General features: G+C 49.2%; 3 protein-coding genes across 3 annotated transcripts; 2 read left to right on the forward strand and 1 right to left on the reverse strand.

Moving 5' to 3' along the window:
• The first annotated feature begins 5725 nt into the window (after positions 1 to 5725).
• Positions 5726 to 6061, forward strand: LOC136499641 (uncharacterized). Its single transcript, XM_066495223.1, has one exon. The coding sequence runs from the start codon at positions 5726 to 5728 to the stop codon at positions 6059 to 6061; it is 336 nt and encodes a 111-aa protein (XP_066351320.1).
• Positions 6062 to 8217: 2156 nt separating this feature from the next.
• LOC136499642 (secreted RxLR effector protein 161-like) lies at positions 8218 to 8760 on the forward strand. Its single transcript, XM_066495224.1, has one exon. It carries the CDS (start codon positions 8218 to 8220, stop codon positions 8758 to 8760), a length of 543 nt encoding a protein of 180 aa, XP_066351321.1.
• A 224-nt stretch (positions 8761 to 8984) lies between these two features.
• On the reverse strand, positions 8985 to 13254 carry LOC136499643 (uncharacterized; the record flags this gene model as incomplete). The annotated part of the gene is made up of 5 exons (XM_066495225.1): positions 8985 to 9600; positions 12414 to 12472; positions 12558 to 12663; positions 12769 to 12818; positions 12916 to 13254. Coding segments are annotated over 5 exons (879 nt in total), but the record flags the coding sequence as incomplete, so codon positions are not given.
• Between the last annotated feature and the right edge of the window lie 6889 nt (positions 13255 to 20143).

A 20143-nucleotide genomic window follows, 5' to 3' on the forward strand; every position in this document is an offset into this window, starting at 1 on the left:
GATGGGGTTCCGCTCTTATAGTCTTATCCCGCAAGTCACCATTGGATACAAGAGGCAGACAAGAACAAATAACACTATTGTGACTTGGCTCCAATGTACTTTGGCTCATCCGCTATGGTAGAATGCGGTAGCGCAAAGAGATTGGACAGCAATGGGTCCTCTCGATCCACACAACATAATAACATCGGGAGCCGAGAAGAGAGTTGCTCAGCAAAACACAAGAAGCGGGGGTTAGCTAGGCACATCCATGTCATGTTCTCAGACACATCTTCGGGAAAGATGGTTTTAGATGGCCGATCGGGTCGACACGCACGGGTCCAAGGTACGACATAAACCATTGCTTTGCTAACTAAAAAAGAGATAGTTCGGTCTTTGATCCAATCGTCATGGACAAGGCGGGATCGAACAGAGCGGGCTAATAGGGCAATAACAGCAGAGAACGGAGGTCTACTCCTTCCGGCACACACGCCACGACAGAAGACAGGGCATCAGAAGGAGCGACTCACTAAAGAATACAAGTGCGCAAACCACCCATAGGGTACCCGACCTAGGTGCACTGGCACTAAGTTATCTCTCAGATTCGCAGCGGTGCGGTTGTCACCGCGAGAATCAAAGAAACACGATGGTCAAACAGGGTACAAGCATACAAGGGCTTGTGCACAAAGAAGCAAACAAAAGCGAAAGAGAGGCGTAGCTCCATGGTCATGGCGAGGCGAACTCGCGGCCATAAGCTACACCAATGAGTTGGCACCCATCGTTCTACGATTGTTATCTCTAGGTCATCTCCCATAGGACTTGGTCATGGAGGGCTCAAAGCGTGCGGGTGATATCCGCATTGATGTTAGTATCGACATCGAATCCATCATGACCATGTTCTAGGGCCGAAGACAGGAGCTAACACTCGTGGTACTATGAAGTCAACTAAAAAGTGAGGGGTTGAGTTACACTCGGCATCACGGTCATGGCAAGATGGATCCCGCAATTGTAACATCTGAACGAGGTACGATCCCTTAGCTGACTCGAAGGCTCAGCACACAGGCAACAACACCAACAACCAGTGATAAGAACCAACCACGACCGAAAGACGCAACAACTCGACACGACTGTGGAGTAGCACATTCCATAGCTGGGGGATGGGTAGACCTGCACAAGGGCACGGTGCAGATAGATATAAATAGATCAAGATCACGTATTGTAAGTGTATGAACGAGTATAAGAATGCGCAGGAAGGGGCTTTCATCGGTGGGGAATGGCGTTCGACTAGAATTCGACTTCGCGGTAAAGATGTGGAGGCCCAAGGGCTGTTGTAACTTGTCCCAGAGGGCTATGGCTGCCTCTAGCTAGCTGCGGCCGCTACGACCTATTGTGGCTAGCTATGGCTTGCTGCAGCTTGCTGTGGCTGGCTACGGCTAGCTGCAGCATGCTATAGGTGGCCAAGGGCTGGCTGTTGCTGGTCGGGCATGGCAGCAGGTGGCCAGAGGGTGGCTGCTGCTGTAGGACACAGCTAGGGTTGGCGACAAGGGTATTTGGCCATGGCGTCGGGGCCATTTGCAAGTCTAAAAGAGAGGCAGATCTCGGTCTTAAGTTTTGTGGCACGAACAGCAAGTGGGGACAAGTCCACCGCGTAGAGCTTGATTTTAGAAAAATGTGGAAACTGGTTTCACATTTTTCTAAGGTCGTATGGATTTTCTATGAATTTCCAAAGGTTAAATCCTTTTCTTAAAAAAAGACAAAGAAAGGATAATCTAGGGCTCGATACGTGGCAGCAGCTAGCTAGATATGGGCCGGCTTGGCCCGAACACATGTCGGCTGGTTAGGCGGTCTGCGTGGCGGCGCTGGGCTCCTACTGGGCTCGGGTCCACGAGCGTGGCTCACGGTGCACCGTCAGGCAGGGTCCAGTAGACCGAAGGCTCGGTTCATGGTGGTCTGGGTCCATTTCTTTCTCCCTCGGTCTATGGCTCACGTGAAACCGGTGCACCACGCTGCTGCTCCCCCCTTTCCTCTTGCTCCTCTGTTTCCCGATGGAGTCTCCCGCCGGCGGCGAGCTGACGAGGTCCCTGCGGAAAATCCAGGGCATGAAGGCCAGACACATGGAGGGGTCATCGGCCTTGGGCCGGCAGTAGGCAAGTGTTGGAAAGGTCTGTCTTTTGGTTGTCTCATCGAGGGCTTGCGGACGGCGGGTCGCTCGACGCGGGTCGAGCTCGATGCCGGCAATGTAGCTACGTTGTTGTGACCGCTCGCCGAGGTTCGGTTCAAGGCTCGCCATAGGCGAAGTAGAGGATGGTCACGGCGTCTAGGTTCCACGGCTCTAGCACGATGGAGTGGTATGCATGGCTATGGCCTCAGACTCGTAGCGGGAAACGGTCAGGTTCACCGGTCAAAAGCAGGGAACGAGCCTGGCTAGGAGGAGGCTTACCCTTGCTACGATGGTGGCTGAGGCAAGGTCGCGGCTCGTCGGGGTTGGTGAGGCAGGGCTGCTAGTTGAGCATCGGCTGGAGCGGAGTGGGAAGGCAGCCTGGTGCTCATGGTCATGGACGGTGGGGCTGCTGTGCTCCACCGAGCACGTCGTGGTGCGGTCATCGAAGGCTCGTGGTACAGCTCGACGTCGTGCTTGTGATTAAGCTCAAAGTAGAGGGCATCGGTGTGGTTGGGTTGAAGTAGGGGCGTCGGTGCGTCGCTGACGAGGTCCGCCCTGACGGCGAGGCGGGGCTCCTACGTCACGACGTCGTGCTATGGGGAAGAAACAGAGCAGCGCAGGAGCCGTCGTCTCGAGGTCGCGTCCGTGGCAATCGACGGAGTTCCAGCTCGGTGGCCTAGCGCCCGACGAGGACAAGGCATGGCGAGCTAGTGGAGGCACGGAGACGGTGAGGTAGAGGTGGCGCAAAGGGGATCGACATCTGTGGCTGGGGACACGGGCTCAAGGTAGCGGCCATGGCGAGTGTGCGGCTGGCAGTGGCGGGACCGTGGCATGCAGCGGCGCACTGGAGGAGGAAGAAGGGAACGACGTCGACTTGGAGGAAGAAGAAGAGGGGCGGCCGGTTGCGGCATTTTATAGGGCGAGCGGCTAGGGCTCCAGGCACTGTGGACGGCGATCCTCGGCTTCCGTGTAGAGAAGGGGCACACGGCGCGCATCGAGCGGGGTGCGGAGTGAGCCGAGGGTGTAGGGCTTGGCGTTGCGCGCATGCAAGCTCGCAGCGGGCGAGCGGCGGCGGCGTGGGAGCGGGGTCACGGCGCGCTCTGCCTAGGGTTCCGGAGGGGCGTGCGGCGCGCCTTGGGCCGGCTGGGCAAGGAGAGGGAGGGTGAGAAGGGCGGCCGCAAGGGGGCAGCCAGGCCGATCTTGCTGAGCCGCTTGGCCATGCGCGTGCGAGCGGGCCGAAGGGGAGGAGCTGGGCCGGTCTGGTTGACAATTGGGCCACGCGGCCAGGAGAAAAGGATGGCTCATGAGCTGGGCCAGCTCGGGGAGGTAGGCCGAGCAGATTGCTGTGCAAAGTCTGGGCCGAAGGCACGTGCGGGGCCAGGAGGAGGGTTGGGCCAGTCGCGCATCTTGGGCTAGCTGGTCATGTGCTTGGGCCAGATTGGCTTTCCTATTTTCTAAATAAACTAAGGCTCCTATATTGTATACATGTGTCACCAACTTGTACACCTCCTAGTGGGGTTCACTAGAGGTCAACTAGGGGTAGTGGGGTCCATGTCAAGGGTTGGCAATTCACGGGCATTGAGTTGATAATGATAGTTGGTTGATTATAGAATTTAGGTCAAGGGGTTCATGAGAGATTCCAGAAGGAGTCAAAAGGATTTGCTACGGACTTGTGCTCTCCAACACAAAACCCTAAACCAACTAAGGAACTCCAACAAACTCCTACAAGCAACACTATATGTGTGCAACAATTTATTTATAAATTGTTCTTTGTTTGACCTAGTATCTATATGCTTCACACATTTGCATGAAAAGTTTTAAAAAGTTCATATTTTTGGCTTCTCCAAAAACCCGGGTTATTACAACTAGATGATTCCGAGGCGGCAGAATCGACCGTTACAAACTTTCCGAGGCACACTACAATCTCTCGGGTGCTCTCCGATGACGCCTAACCATCTAGGACCGAAGAGTCCAAGAGTAGCAAATGCGAATCACGAGATTGACAATATGCACAAGTGCTCAAGTGGTTGGATTGCTCTCTTTTTGAATTTCACTCAACCCACAATTTGATTTGGCAAATTTGATCAATCACTCACTAAGAGAGGGTTGGGAGAGTTGGCAAGGCTCTAAAAACGTGTGTGTATCAGCAGAATCAGTAGCCTCCAAAGATGGAGGCTTGGGGGTATTTATAGCCCCCTTGGAAAAACTAGCCATTTTATAGCCGTTGCAATATCGAACACGTCCGGTATGACTTACACTGCGCCAACGGTAACTAAGTTACAGTGAAGTTGTGAGGCGTCGGAACTCTCGATGAATGCCGGAACTCCCGACTCACGTCGGAACTCCCGACCCTCAGCAAATTTAAAAAACATGTAACTGAGTTAAAGTTAGTGAGGTGTCGAAACTCCCGACGCATGCCGAAACTCCCGACTCACGTCAGAACTCCCGACCCTCAAGGCTTTTGAAAACTAGCCTTTGGCCTCTAGTCATGCATACCGGACACGTCTGGTATGACCAGGACAGTGAACCCTCCAAGACAGTTAAAGTGCGAGACATCAGAACTCCCGACCCTTGCCGGAGCTCCCGACCGTCGGAACTCCCGACGAACCAACCCGAGAACAATAATTTTACCACTACTGGATAAATACCGAACACGTCCGATATTGCTAGACCAGCAAAAATAAAGTTAGCTCTTTTGTCGCTCAAATACTCAAAACTCACATGGGTTGGCTTGAGCACTTATGAAACATTATCTATCAACATGATGCATCCCTCTTAATAGTACGGCATACCTATTAACTCAAAACTAAAAGTATAACGAAATTAAACCTTTTGAGTTAATCTCTTTCAACCGAAGCCATGTATTTCAATCTTCATTAAGTGAGGGTGCTAACATGTCAACTTTGATCTTTATCACTTGAGCATAGTCATCTTGAGCAAGTGACTTGATTCCATTCATCAAATTTGAATAATCCCAAATGTATCAAGTCACTTCCATCAAACACTCTAATAGTGATTTGATCCTCCACATAAACGTGACCATCATAGCTTGATTAGTACCTCAACTAAATGCAAGTACTTCCTTCTTCACCCTAGCTAGGTTCTTCGGCCGCCAAGCAGTCGCTTGCCCTTCACCCTTGCTTAGTACCACAAAGCCTTTCCTTGCTATCTTCACCATCTCAAGCCATCAAGTCACATCTTGTGTTGAATCATCCATTCATGTATTGTTATCATTTTCATTTCAATTTAGCAAGCTTCAAATATTAGACCAATCCATATGCAATCCCTTATGTCTTATTAATTAATTCTTACAAGCTTGCTTTCACATAGAACATGGAAATCCCACAATAAATAAGCCTTTGCATGAATTCTATTTGCATTGTTGTCTTGTGCTTGATATAGATTGTTTACACAACAACACATTATTTTGGCTTTCATTAAGTACCTATGAGATAACCTATTACCTGTCCACACTTAGCAAATGGGTTAGTCCTTTAATCACGTTGTTATTCAATCATCCAAAACCCACTAAAGGGCTAGATGCACTTTCACATCTTCTAATGTTGGAACGGTGAGCACCGCTCGTTGATGGATGTGTACTACATCCCGAAGTTGTGTTCGAGCATCATCAGCATCGGGCAGCTGGACGTGCACGGGTGCGAGGTACTGATCAAGAGCGGGATCCTAAAGATTCGAGATCAGGAGCTGTATCTTCTCGCAAAGGTAAAACGCTCACGCAATCGATTGTACCTGCTCGACTTGAAGGTGGAGCAGTCGGTGTACCTGGCAGCAAGGCACACTGAGGAGCCGTGGCTATGGCATGCCCGGTTCGGACATCTCAACTTCGACGCGCTTGGTTGGCTGGAGAAGATAGTCCGAGGACTGCCCCACATCAAGCATGTAGGCGAGCTGTGTGATAGTTGAATGGCCAGGAAGCAGAGGAGGCTACCGTTCCCGAAGGCAGCCAAGTATCACGCGACGAACGCTCTCGAACTTGTCCAAGGCAATCTCTACGGGCCGATCAAGCCAGCCACAAATGGTGATCGGTGGTACTTCCTCCTACTCATGGATGATTATACTCGCTACATATGGCTGCAACTACTGACGAGCAAGGATGAGGCGGCAGAAGCGATCAAGAGGTTCTAGGCACGGGCGGAGGCAGAGTCTAGGAAGAAGTTGTGCGTGCTGAGGATAGGTCGCGGCGGCGAATTCACTTCGGTGGAGTTTGTTACGTACTACATGGACTAGGATGTGGTGCGACACCACACCGCGTCGTACTCACTGCAGCAGAATGACGTAGTGGAGCGGTGGAACCAGACGGTGGTCGGCGTGGCTCAATCCATGATGAAGTCCAAGAGCACGTCAATAAGGTTCTGGTGTGAGGCAGTGACCACGGCGGTGTTCATCCTCAACCGCGCGCCCACGAAGGCCCTAGAGGGCATGACGCCATTCAAAGCTTGGTATGGGCACAAGCCGAGCTTGTCCTTCCTCAGGACATTCGGTTGCATCGGCCACGTCAAGAAGATGAAGCCGGTCCTCACCAAGCTAGAGGACAGGAGCACACCAATGGTGCTCCTAGGCTTCGAGGAGGGTACCAAGGCAGGCTCTATGACCCGCGTGGAGGTAAGGTGGTTGTCTCATACGACGTCGTGTTCGATGAGAAGTCGGCCTAGGACTAGGACAGTCCGAGCACGGGGGAAGCTGGCGGCTTCATCGGCACCTTCATTGTCGAGCACTTGGTCATCCACGGTGGTGGGGACACTGGAGAGGCGATGCCGACCACTTCAGCAGCAGAGCTGAGCACTCCTAGGGCAGTGTGGAGCACTCTGGGAGGGGAGCCAAGCACTCCAGGAGTGACGCGCGAGCGGTCCTACAGTGGTGCCGACCACTCTAGGAGTGGTGACGAGCGGTCCAGAAGAAGTGTCGAGCACTACAGCCGAGGTGCTGAGCACTCCAGGTGCTGTGCCGACCACTCCGGCGAAATAGAAAACTCCATCAATGCCGATCAAGTTCTCCTCACCTCCAAGTGACATCACCGAGTTCGTGGATGCCCTCCACGATGGTGAGGAGGTACGGTTCCGAAGGTTGGACGACATCTTCGGCGACATAGGGTCCTCAGGACTGGCGAGACGGTTGCTCGATGATCCAGAGCTGCTTCTCATCAGTGCTGAGGAGAGCCACCCACATTCGCGTTGGCCGAGCATGATCCCAACTGGCAACGGGCGATGCTGGAGGAGATGAAGCCAATCGAGGAAAACATGACTTGGGAGCTCATCGATCTGCCTCCAGGATATCGTCCGATCGGCCTAAAGTGGGTGTACAAGGTCAAGCGGGATAAGCACGGCGCCATTGTCAAGCACAAGGTGCGCCTCGTCGCCCGTGGCTTTGTCCAGCATGAGGGCATCGACTTCGAGGAAGTCTTTGCGCCTGTAGCGCGCATGGAGTCCGTTCGGTTGCTACTGGCTCTAGCAGCGGCAAAGGACTGGCGCGTCCATCACCTGGACGTCAAATCGACATTCCTCAACGGTGAGCTAGCAGAGACAGTCTACGTCAAGCAAGCTCCGAGTTTCGCCGTCAAGGGAGCGGATCACAAGGTGCTCCAACTGCGCAAGGCGCTCTACGGGCTGCGGCAAGGCCCGCGAGCGTGGACCGCCAAGCTTGATGCCACGCTGGGCACGCTTGGGTTCACACGGTGCGCATCCGAGCACGTGCTCTACACGCAGCGACAGGGGAAGGAGGAGCTCATCGTCGATGTGTATGTGGACAACTTGATTGTTATCGGCGCGCGTGCGGAGGACATCGATAGCTTCAAGTGCGAGATGGCGGCTTGTTTTCGAATGAGCGATCTCGGCGCGCTCTCCTACTACCTCGGCATCGAGGTGAAGTAGGGGAAGGAGGCGCTCACGGTCGGTCATAGCGCGTACGCCTTGAAGCTGTTGGAGCGGAGTGGCATGGCTGAGTGCAAGACGTGTGCGACTCCGATGGAGGAGCGGCTGAAGCTGACAAAGGCCAGCACCGCGGCGAAAGTAGATGCAACACTCTACCGGAGCATCATCGGCGGTCTACGCTACCTAGTCCACATGAGGCCGGACATTGCATTCGTCGTGGGCTACGTATGCCGGTTCATGGAGGATCCCCGAGAGGATCACTGGACCACGGTGAAGCGGCTGCTACGCTACGCTAAGGGGACGGTGGATCAGGTGATCGTCTTCCCCAAGACCGGTGAAAGTGGGCTGTGGCTCACTGTCTTCAGCGATGCAGACATGGTGGGCGACGTTGATGGTTGGCAGAGCACCTCCAACATGCTCGATTTCCTAGGGTCAGCCCCTATTTCATGTCTGTCACTGAAACAGAAGGTGGTGGCGCTGTCCACGTGCGAGGCAGAGTACGTGGCGGCGGCCACAGTGTCGTGCCAAGCTATGTGGCTGCGCCGGCTACTTGGCGAGCTGACCGACCAGGAAGCTCACCCACCAGCACTGATGGTGGACAACCAGGCCGCCATCGCCCTCGCGATGAATCTAGTTCTCTACGATCGGAGCAAACACATCGACGTCAAGTTCCTTTTTCTCAGGGACTGTGCCGATGGAGGGCATATCATCATCGAGTTCGTTGAAACTGATTAGCAACTCGCGGACGTCTTCACCAAGCCGCTCGGCCGTCTTCGGTTCTCGAAGCTGAAGAAGATGATCGACATGGTGTAGGTTCTCAGGTTAGCAAAAGGATTAGGCAAAGAATTGTAAAATAATCTACTGCTCTCTCTCTGTACGCACGGCAAGGGCAGGCGCCGAAAGGGCTCTCCTGCTGCTGCACTGTAGCCGTGGCAGGAGCAGGCGCCGAAAGGCTCTCCTACCACACTGTAGCCACAGCAGGGTAGGCACCAAAATCAGCCCTGCTATCACATCTAGTCAATGTAGCAACATGGCAACCAAACATATTTGTGTACTAAGACTAGATAGGTAGAGTTGCATATATTGATTTCACTACAACTCAGTAAAGATACAGAGTTCAATTTTGTCATCTCTTCTGCAGGGTTTCGACCAACATTGGTGCTTGTGTTGTATGTGTGCGCGTTCTGTTCTCACTCCCTCTTCTACCTCCAGCCGTAGTGAAGGTGCGAAAGCACCGGTGAGCGGACTGCTCACCCATGCGAGTGATCTCGGGCCCAACAGTTATTACCAAAGATCTGGAGGGAACGTAGCTCAGTCATTGTTGCTATGCCCAGGGCTTCCCCATTCTTGTTGTAGTCGACATCTTCAAAAGTCCAGAACCCATGTTCGCTGAGCCTGAAGCGTTTGAGTGGACAGGACTTGCCAGCAGTCTCGAATACTTCCTGCCCAAATACATTTTTGGAAAGCTCAAGCTCAAGCTCTTCAAGCAAATGGAGTTTCTTTATTGCCTCTGCAAACCCTTCATTCGAGACATCATAGCAAGAGATCAAGCGAAGACTCTTCAGTGATGGTGCCCTGCAAAGTCAGCATTTTGGCTCAATAAACAACTACCGAACTATGATGCTAAAAGAAGAAATATTATACTGAATCCAAATAAAACATGCAAGGACAGATCTTGTCTTATTTCAACAAAGTTGCATAGCCGCAATCACTAATATGTAACAAAACACTTAGAGGTGAAAATTTAAAGATCAAGGCAGTTTAGATGACGCTAAAATACCATCACCATCTCAGCATTTAGAAGGCTAACTGAAAAATGATTTAACTGTCAGATTTCAAATGAGGAAAATGTCAGTTAGCCTCTAGCCACTACTTGTAGCATAAATTCTGTACTTTGGCACCTATAATTCACCTGAATTCTGTTGCATAGTTAATATGTAATTTACTATAGGAAGTTCCATCATTTCACCTAGTACGGCACTACTGCTAATGCTTCTAATCAATGCAAATCTATCCTGAAGTAGCTTTTGTTTTGGACCAAACCAAAGAAGAATGTTCTTAGGTTCAAAGAAGCTAATATATTTTGCCAAATTAATACATAAGCTGACACTATCGTAAGTTATGTAGGGAAAGAAGAGAATTTTTTCTATGCGGGGATGTGTGATCGTGCGCACTTTGCAAGGGTGGCAAATGATGGGAATTCAAGTGTGTAAGGTTGAGGCAATCTGACAGATAACCGCATAGAGACATTTATACTGTCACCCTACAACCTCTGACACTGTTTGATTTGTCACTCCTAATTTGTAATCCACGTGTTGCCAATCCCAATGCTACGATATATGATGATGAGAAGTTTCCCCCAGATCCATGATCAGACATTTTCAGTGATACACCAACATACTATTGGTATTTTTCATTTTTTTCTTTCTAAAGAAGACACACCCATCCTTTGAACATGACAGTTATTGTCATCGGAAGTCACATAACAGTAGGAGCGACCATGTACTTGGTAGTCTTTTCTGTTCTTAATATAGTTTCAGTAGGGGCTCCTGTTTCTTAAAAAAAAGTCACAGAACACTAACAGTGATCATCTCCCTTATTTTCATGCTGTCAGGAAATATTACTAGACACAAGTATGCGTAAGAGTGTCAACAAAATATAACCTATTGCAGAAAAAAAATGACACCGAAGACTATTGCTTAGCAGCACGAGTTTGTGCCTGTAGATTGTTAGTAGTACAAGGAAATTAGGAGCATCACTCCTTTTACTGAAACACATTTCAGAAAACTAACTAAAACTCCAATTAGATGATAGTAACCGCCCATCCACAAGCATATAGTATGATCAGAAGCACCAGTGATACAAAACGATCCAAAATCTTACAATATTATTGTAGGCCAACAACGAATCCATCCAGAGTCGTGTTTTTTTGTGGATTAAACACGAGCGGGATTAAAACCATAAGAATTGGAGACTCAAGAGGAACGTATTCTTACTGCTCCCCAAGGAAGAGGAGGAAGGCATCGTCTCCGGCATACTCGCCCCAAAAGGCCTCGCACTGGCCCTTGGCGCGGCGCACGGCGGCCTGCGCCATCCCGTGGAGATCGACCTGGTAGAAGAGCGGCACGCCTGGCCGGCTCCCATCAGGATCTCGATATGATCGAGCTTGCGGAGGACGGCCGAGATCGTGTCTAGCGGCAGGTCAGCCCAGTTCCTCTTCTTGCGGCCGCTCCTACGGCCTCGGCCGTGCCCGCCGCGACGGCGGCGAGAGGAGGAGGGCATTGGCGGTGGCCGGTGGGGATGGGGAGGGGTAGGGTTTCGCAGAGGGAATGCGCGGGATTGCGGAAACGAAATGGAGGAATTGGGCGGGGGTTACTTTAGGAAAGATAAGGGGAAAATTATGTATTTGGCACTGAAACAAATCAGTCTTCCGCATTTGGCACTTAAAATTTGAACTTTCTTATTTGGCACCAAGTTAAAATTTCCTTCCCTAGATAGCATTGCCGTCCATGTGGGCTAGTAACGACGTCAAGTGGCTGGTAAAATGATATGAATGTCCTTCTTTGTAGCAGAAATACGTGATGCCAAATAGGGAAATAATAGATGGACAGGTTGTCAAATAAGAAAATTATAAATATCACAAATATATTGTGAACTAAAACATGGGATTTTGATCATCGAAGTCTGCAAATAAATAAATAATAAATTTCAAATTCTAAGGCAAGAGCAGGTCCCGCTGAGGTAGGCTTAGCACGGGAGGGATTTGCCCTGTCTAGTTAGCTTGGTCAGAAATTTTTTGATGTAGTTTAGCAACTCGTTCATCTCAGTTTGGTCAGTCCTATATTCATGTCAGATCATCGCAAGTCATGAAGACAACAACAAACATATATTTCTCCACAAATGCTTCGAATAGTACATGTTTGAGCATCTGGTGTCACAGCTAGCACCTTACCTTGGGTCTGAATCACTCCTACTTATTCCTGATCTCTCAATACTTCAATTCTCTTCCTAGTCATGTGATTTTATTTGTATGTTTAGAGAGCTAGTAAACCATGGGAGGCATAGTATCAATATCATTTCCCTTCATTTACAAATGCACCCACAATAATGCTTGTCAATATCTATGTTTCTGTCTTACAAATTTTCAGCTTTACGATCTTGATCAAGGGCCTGATTCTATGATTCCAGACAACAATAGTATCACATTTTTATGATTCTTATGTTTAAGATTGTATATGATTGGGATCTTACGTGGACTCCAACCCAACTTATAATCTACGACTGGACAACCTTAACGACAATGCAATCCTTCAATCAACACATGGCAGACCCAATTCAACATTCCAAACCCCAAACGAACATATTCGAGATGTTCTGGTAATTCTTACTTGTGCATACAGTACTTGTACTCCTGGCCTCGAACATAGTCCAACTCCCCTTCCTCAAGCTGCACAAGGCAGCCAAGCAAAAAAAATCAGTAAATCAAGTATATCGCAGCTGCTGAAACCCCACATCCTGATGCCACCACTCACTGGATCGCCGCCGTATATGAGGTCGTAGCACTCCGGCGAGAGGCAGCGCAGCACGCAGTTCTCCTTCTCCGTCGGCGAGGACCTGCACACCCAGCCCCACAGCCCGCTGCGGTATGGCAGAGAGAAACCACCGTCAGAACTCAGAAGCATCGCGTCAGATGCGTTCCACTGAACAGAAAACAAGCAGAGAACTCATCATCCTAACACGTACTTCTCGACGTCGGTGTAGCAGGCCACTTTCTTCTGCCGGATCTCGTTGTCCTGCGCGCGGAGTTCGGTAAGCGCGATGAGATGGATAGAGACTAGAAGAGGCGGACGGAGGAGAGAAGGCAGGGTCAGGCCAGGCGGGGAGACGTACTGAGATGGGGCGGCGGTGGAGACGACGAGGAGAGCGAGGGTGAGTAATAGGAGATAGCAGGCGGAGGGGAATCGCCGTGGATTCCGGATCCAAGTTCCTGATCTGACCTGGGGAGGCTGCCCTGTGGCCTGTGCGCCGGGAGCCGCCGCCGCGCCTCCTCTGCCACGCTGCTGGCTGACCAGAGGGGCCGCGCCGCCTCCGCCACGCCGCGGACTGGCCGGAGCGTCGGCCCTGCCGCCGCGACCGCGCCACGGCCTGGCTCCGCCGCGTGAGGTCGCCCCGCCAGAGGGCACGCGCAGCTGGTGCTGGGCGCCGTCGGCCGCAACATCCTCTGCTCCATCATCCTCTCCTCCTCCTTCGGTGTTTTTTTCCCGGGGAAGAAGGTCACCGACTCACGGAGACGGGAGCGTTCGGCCGCTCGGGTGATAAATTGGATGCGTGAGTAACAGAGCCATGTTGGCAGGGATGAATGTCCGTATCCTGAGTCCGGATATCCGACTTCCGATAACGTATCCGTATTCGAATACTCAAATCGCATATTTATGATGTCGATATCCAATCGTATTCTATCCGATATAGTTGACACTATCCGTATTCGAATCCAAATCCGGATATAATATCGGTGATATCCGTCCGTATCCGATCCGTTTTAATCCCTATATATTGGTAAAAAAAATGACACGGCCAAAATAGTAACTAACAGACAGATGGATGGATGAAATGGACGGCAGTGTCATCTACGGAAGAAAATTTTAACTTGACGTCAGATAAGAAAGTTAAAATTTTTAAATGTCAAATACAAAAGACTGATTTATTTCAGTGTCAAATACATAATTGTGTCAAACATAAATGACACACTTCTCTACGTGAAAAGATCGTGGGATTCTCGTGGGCCTTTTAGGGTCCAACTATAGAATTTATTTAGTCCATGTTTTAACTTTTTGTATTTAATTAACTATAAAAATAGCAAATTTGCATCAAAATCCTACTCCTACTAGCGTTTTGGAGAAGTTTCTCAAAAAAAAAACTAGCGTTTTGGAGAAATGTCAAAAAAAAAAACTAGCTAAATCTAACATGAATGTTTTATTAGAGGACTCTTCTAATACATGTGTCCTTCATTTATACGAAAACATTGTGGAGAATCACTTGCATATACCTAAATGTTTTATGAAAATTGAACCGTTCCATAGTTTTCTGTCACATGTACATTTTTTACATTCACTACTACACAAATGACTTTTAGAGACGTCTTATCTTTTTTTCCATAGATGGTTGCATCATTAGGCTCTGTAAGTTATTAATAGGAAAATGCACAGAACAATAATTAGGCTGTGCGGCCCAAAAGAATTTTATGCGCAAGCAAATTCAGGCCAAAGCTTCGTAAGAAAAGGAAAAATCTGGACCTAAGACTGTCTCCAACGAGATAGGTAAACGGTGACAAAAACCCAAAATGCCTCATGCACGGTGTTTTGGGTCGTAAAATCATCGTCCAACGGAGAACACAAACAGGGTAGCTATTTTGCGTAGCAACCGACTCGCGAGGAAAAAAAGAGTCGTCAAGAACGACGACGCAAAAGCAGAGAGAGAGGAGCGACCGACGCCGGAGCCCGGCACAGGGGCGGGACCGATGGAGGTCGGTGGAGGCGCGGCTGCCGTCGTGGAGTCCGGATCCGCCCGGCCGCCATCGGAGGGAGCAGGGGTAGGCGGCATTGGGCAGGGGAGGGGCTGCGCGCAGCCATCGGAGGGAGCAGGGGAGGGGTTGCGGTCACCGTCGGGTAGGGGAGGGAGGATCCCGCCGGCGAGGTCCGCCTACGGTGGAGCAGCACCGTCGGCAAGGGTCGCTCGCCGCCCGCGGAGAAGAGCGCCGCCGGCGCGGACGCGGTGAGGATGAGGCCGGAGCTCGCCCGCACGGTGGCGCCGGATCCAGAGCTCGCACGGCAACGACCGCCCCGGATCCCGCTCCTCTTCTTCCTCAACGCCGGCAGCCACTCCCTTCTTCCTCAAGCTCCTCCTCGGGATCCAGATTGGGGGGAAATGCGGAGAGCGGGTGGACGTACACGAGGAGGAGCAGGGTGGCAACGAGGACGGTGCGGATGGGCGGTGGGGGAGGGGAAGAAGACATGGGAGATTTGGGGACGAGGATGACGAAATCCGCCGGCGTCCAGCTCCGTGCTTGGAGGCTCTTCTTTTGCCTTCGCGGTTGGAAAAAGGAAAGCTTTGGGTATCTGACCCTTACACTGTGCGTGACCCATCGAGGGGAATGGGTCTGGTTTTTAGGTAGTCACGTTGGAGATAGTCTAAGCAATGGGTTTGAGCATGGGCCGAATTCATCCTCCAAGCACAATTAAATGGGCGAGGCTTCTCGGCCGTTTGATCGGATCCGACAGCTGGAGCTTCTTCTCGTCCCAATCAAGCGCTGTTGGTTGCAGAGGCGCTCTCGTGTACACGGATGTACAGAAATGGAAGCTTTTGGTAAAAAAAAACAATGCTTTCAGATTTTGTATTTCTTTTGATTCTCTGTTTTTCTTCCCGTACATGCCCTTTACGTTTGAAAATTGAGCTCTGATTTTTGTTCCCAATAATTGATTTGCTTCCATTCTAGTGATTAAGATCTAGAGTGTCCATGGTATGAGGAGATCTCTATGTAACTGATCCGTTTCTTGCTCTGTGCTTTGATCTTCATATAATTTATTTGATTTGATTTCTTTCTAGTTTCGATCTGGATCCAGATCTCGGGCAGCGTTGGATGGGGATATCTCGATTCGGAGCCAGGTTCGTCGGGGCAACATGGAGGCAAGGCCAGAACCGCATGAACGGTGGACGATCTGGTCACCCGTATACATTTCAAATGTTGACTTTTGACTTATTTCTGTTTAATATTTGAAATAGAATGTGCCAATGTGTTGCAATAGTTTGTATAACTTGTAGGGTCATATGTACGATTTACGGTTTGAAGATTTATTGAACGATCGTCATTTGTTCTAATATATTTGGAAATTGAGCTCCTTATTGCCATCGCTTGACCCGTCTTAAAATTGGACTTCATATCATTGCTGTACGCGAGTTGTTCTTACTCGTCTCATCACAGGCTGTATGTCTAGGAGACAGGCAGCGGCAGATCGTGATTAATAATCAAGGGGGGCAATAATAATATGATAAAAATAAGCATTGTTGCTAGATTAAACGTAGTTTTGTGGTCTAGTTTTTAGGAGATATGGACAGGCTATAAGGCCATTAGATACACAATTTTGCAGGGAATCATGCTTATATCGAGAAGCTGGTGTTGTGAACGACGTATAGGAATATGAAGTAAAGAATTCAAGCCACAGAGGAGACACACGATTTAACGTGGAAAACCCCTCCGATGTGAAGAGGAAAAACCACGGGCACCAGCCAGCAACAATCTCACTATCTCAAGAGTTTTGGATTACACGCCTATGGCGGCTTACAAGAGAATCAAGTCTCCATGAAACCCTAGCAAGGGTGTATATACCGCTACGCTCCGGCCCAAGCCTCCAGCGACGGGCCTCCGCTTCGCTCCGTCAGAAGCCCGGCCTATATCCTGGAGTGAATTTGGAACAACTCCAACAGCTGGCTCACGGAATTCTCTTGTACAACCCCACCTATGATGATGTGTACTTTGTGACTCGCTTCTTGATGGGACTGAAAGAAGAGATTCAAACACCCATCGCCTTACATCATCCTCGAGATGTGGATACCGCTAGTGCTCTGGCGATTCTGCACGAAGAAGAGCTCAAGAGTGCCAGAACCAGATTTCTTGGGCGGGGTTTCACCAAGAATCTGGACCCTAATGCTCCTTTGAAGCCAGTAGAGAAGTTGCAGAGTTCAGAGGCTGATGACAAGGTGGCAACGCTCAAACACTTTCTCCGCAAGAACGTATTATGCTTCAAATGCGGTGGCAAATGGGCTCCTAATCACAGTTCTCCTGAGCATGTTCCGATTCATGTGTTGGAAGAATTGTGGGACGCTCTGGAGGTTCAGACTTCTGAGGATTCAGATGAAATTCCGTCTGAATTGCTATCAGGAGATGGAACAGTAATGGCAGTTCAGGAGCATATGCCAAGTGCAAAAGCCAAGCGTCTAACTCTGAAACTGCTGGCTCGCATAGGGAAACAAGTGCTGGTGTTGGTAGATTCAGGTAGCATTGGTACATTCATTAGCGATCGACTGGTGGATACTCTGAAACTACCAGTTGAGTCCTGCTCACCAACACAGTTCAAGGCAGCAGATGGGGGACAATTGCGGTGTTCTAGCCAAGTCAAAGCCTTACAATGGTGGGTTCAAGGCCAAACATTCACCTCTGATGCTCGAGTTTTAGCCCTTCGATGTTATGACATGATTGTCGGCGAAGACTGGCTTGAATCTGTTAGTCCTGTCTGGGTGGATTTCAACTCAAAGGCAATGAAAATCACTCTCAGAGGGAAACATGTAGCACTCCAGGGTGTTCAGGACAACCTATCTGAGTGCTCCCAAATATCAGCTACAAAGTTACAAGGCTTGATTCGAGACGGTGGTGTCTTGTGCTGTATCCAGATGTTCCATGATTCTTACAGTGGTACATTGTTGGACGACCAATAGTATGTGTGCTCTATTCAGAGTGCTGACGCGCCTGATGTACCAGCTGAGGTTCAGGCCCTGATTACAAAGTATGATCACCTCTTTGCTACACCTATTGAGTTACCGCCAGCTCGCCTTGCTGATCACAAGATCAATTTGATGCCCGGAGCTCAACCGGTTTGAGTACGGCCATACCACTATTCACCAATTCAGAAGACGGAGATTGAAACTCAACTCAAAGATATGCTGAATAATGGGGTCGTGCGTCCCAGTGCAAGCTCTTTTTCCTCACCGGTTTTGCTAGTTTGGAAGAAAGATGGATCGTGGCACTTTTGCGTTGATTATTGACATTTGAATGCAATGACACTGAAGCATAAACATCCAATGCCAGTTGTCGAAGAACTGTTGGATGAGCTTAGTGGAGCCACTGTATTCACCAAGCTGGACTTTCGAGCAGGTTACCACCAAATCCGAATGGCAGCTGGAGATGAATATAAGACGGTTTTTCGCACACACCAAGGCTTGTACGATTGTTTGGTGATACCGTTTGGACTCATAAATGCACCAGCCACATTTTAGAGTTTGATGAACAATCTCTTTGCAGACCTGCTTCATAAGGCAGTGTTGGTGTTTATGGACGATATTCTGATCTGTAGCAAAACTCTTGAGGAACATTTGGTGTTGCTGCAACAGGTGTTTGATATTCTGCACCAGAACCAGTTCTACATTAAAAGGAGCAAGTGTTTCTTTGCTCAACCAGCAGTAGAATACCTTGGGCATGTCATTTCTGCAGCAGGGGTGGCTACTGACCCTACCAAAGTAGAAGCTGTACAAAACTGGCCAACACCTAAGACCATTAAGCAGTTGAGGGGTTTCCTAGGCCTGACAGGGTACTACAAAAGATACATACAACATTATGGCATACTCAGTCGTCCATTAACTGAAATGTTGAAAAAGGGTCAACCATTTATATTGGAATTCAGACTTTGACAGAGCTTTTCAGTTACTGAAATAGAAGATGGTTCAAGCTCAAGTCCTTGCTGTGCCAGATTTCAACAAAACATTTGTCCTGGAAACTGATGCTTTAGATCTGGGAATTGGAGCTGTGTTGATGCAAGAGAATCATCCAATTGCTTACCTCAGTAAGCACCTGTGTTCTAAGAATCAAACTCTGTCAGTGTATGAGAAGGAGTGTTTAGCTATTTTGATGGCTGTGGACAGATGGGGGCCATACTTACAACATGGCCAATTTCTCATAAGAACTGACCATAAAAGCCTATTGCACCTAACTGAGCAAAGAGTAACTTCCAAGTTACAGCATAAGGCAATGTTCAAGCTCATGGATCTCAACTATCAAATTCAGTATAAGAAGGGCATTAATAATGCAGCAGCAGATGCACTGTCAGGGTGTGTTAGTGATGAAGAAGTAAATGCTATTTCTGAATGTGTTCCTGCTTGGATTCAGAAATTGAAAGAAGCCTATCAGGAGAATCAGGAAGATCAGCAACTCCTTATTTAACTGTTAGTCACTGGTGCTAATAACAAAGGGTTAGCATTGGTGGATGGTGTTATCAGGTTTCATGGCAGGGTGTGGGTGGGCAACAACACCTTAGCCCAACAACATATTTTGCAGGCAGTGCATAACAGTCGAATTGGGGGCCACTCTGGCATCACGCCAACATACAACAGAATCAAGGCATTATTTGCTTGGCCAAATATAAAACATATAGTGCAGTCTTTTGTGCAACAGTGTGAAGTGTGTCAGCAAGCCAAAGTGGAGCACATCAGACAACCAGGACTACTTCAACCATTGCCAGTACCATCTCAGGCTTGGGCAGTGGTCAGTTTGAATTTCATAGAGGGTTTACCCTCATCAGACAGATTCAATGCAATTCTTGTGGTAATTGATAAATTTACAAAGTATGTGCATTTGATTCCCATCCATCACTCTTACACAGCTATCCAGATTGCTAAGATTTATTTGGACAACATCTACAAACTCCATGGCCTACCTCAAACTACGATTTAAGACAGGGATCCTGTGTTCACAAGTACTGTCTTGCAACAGCTCTTCAAGTTAACTGACACCAAGTTACTGATGAGCTCGGCATATCATCCTCAAATGGATGGTCAGACAGAACGCTTGAATCAGTGCCTGGAGGGTTTTCTGCACTGCACAGTCCACTCCTGTCCTCGACAGTGGAGCAAATGGTTACCAGTTGCGGAGTTTTGGGTATATCACAGCTTATCATTCAGCATTAGGCCATTCTCCATTTGAAGTACTGTATGGCCAGAGCCCTCGGCATTTTGGGATTTCCAATCAGAAACTTTGCACAATTCCGGATCTTGAACAGTGGCTCAAGGAAAGGGAGTTGTTGACAAAAGTGATTCAGCTTTAGTTGACCCGAGCACAGCAAAGGATGAAGTCACATGTTGATAAAAAATGTTCTGAAAGAAGTTTTCTGCCTGGCGACATGGTCTACATGAAGTTACAACCCTACGTTCAGTCGACGGTTGCTGCAAGATCGAACAAGAAACTGGCATTCAGGTATTATGGACCATATCGAGTTCTAGAGTGCATTGGTGAAGTGGCTTATCGGTTGGAGCTGCCAGCACATAGCCGCATTCACCCAGTCCTCCATGTTTCTCA

The sequence above is a fragment of the Miscanthus floridulus genome, chromosome 13 (genome assembly GCF_019320115.1).
Source record: "Miscanthus floridulus cultivar M001 chromosome 13, ASM1932011v1, whole genome shotgun sequence".
Taxonomy (NCBI): Eukaryota; Viridiplantae; Streptophyta; class Magnoliopsida; order Poales; family Poaceae; genus Miscanthus; species Miscanthus floridulus.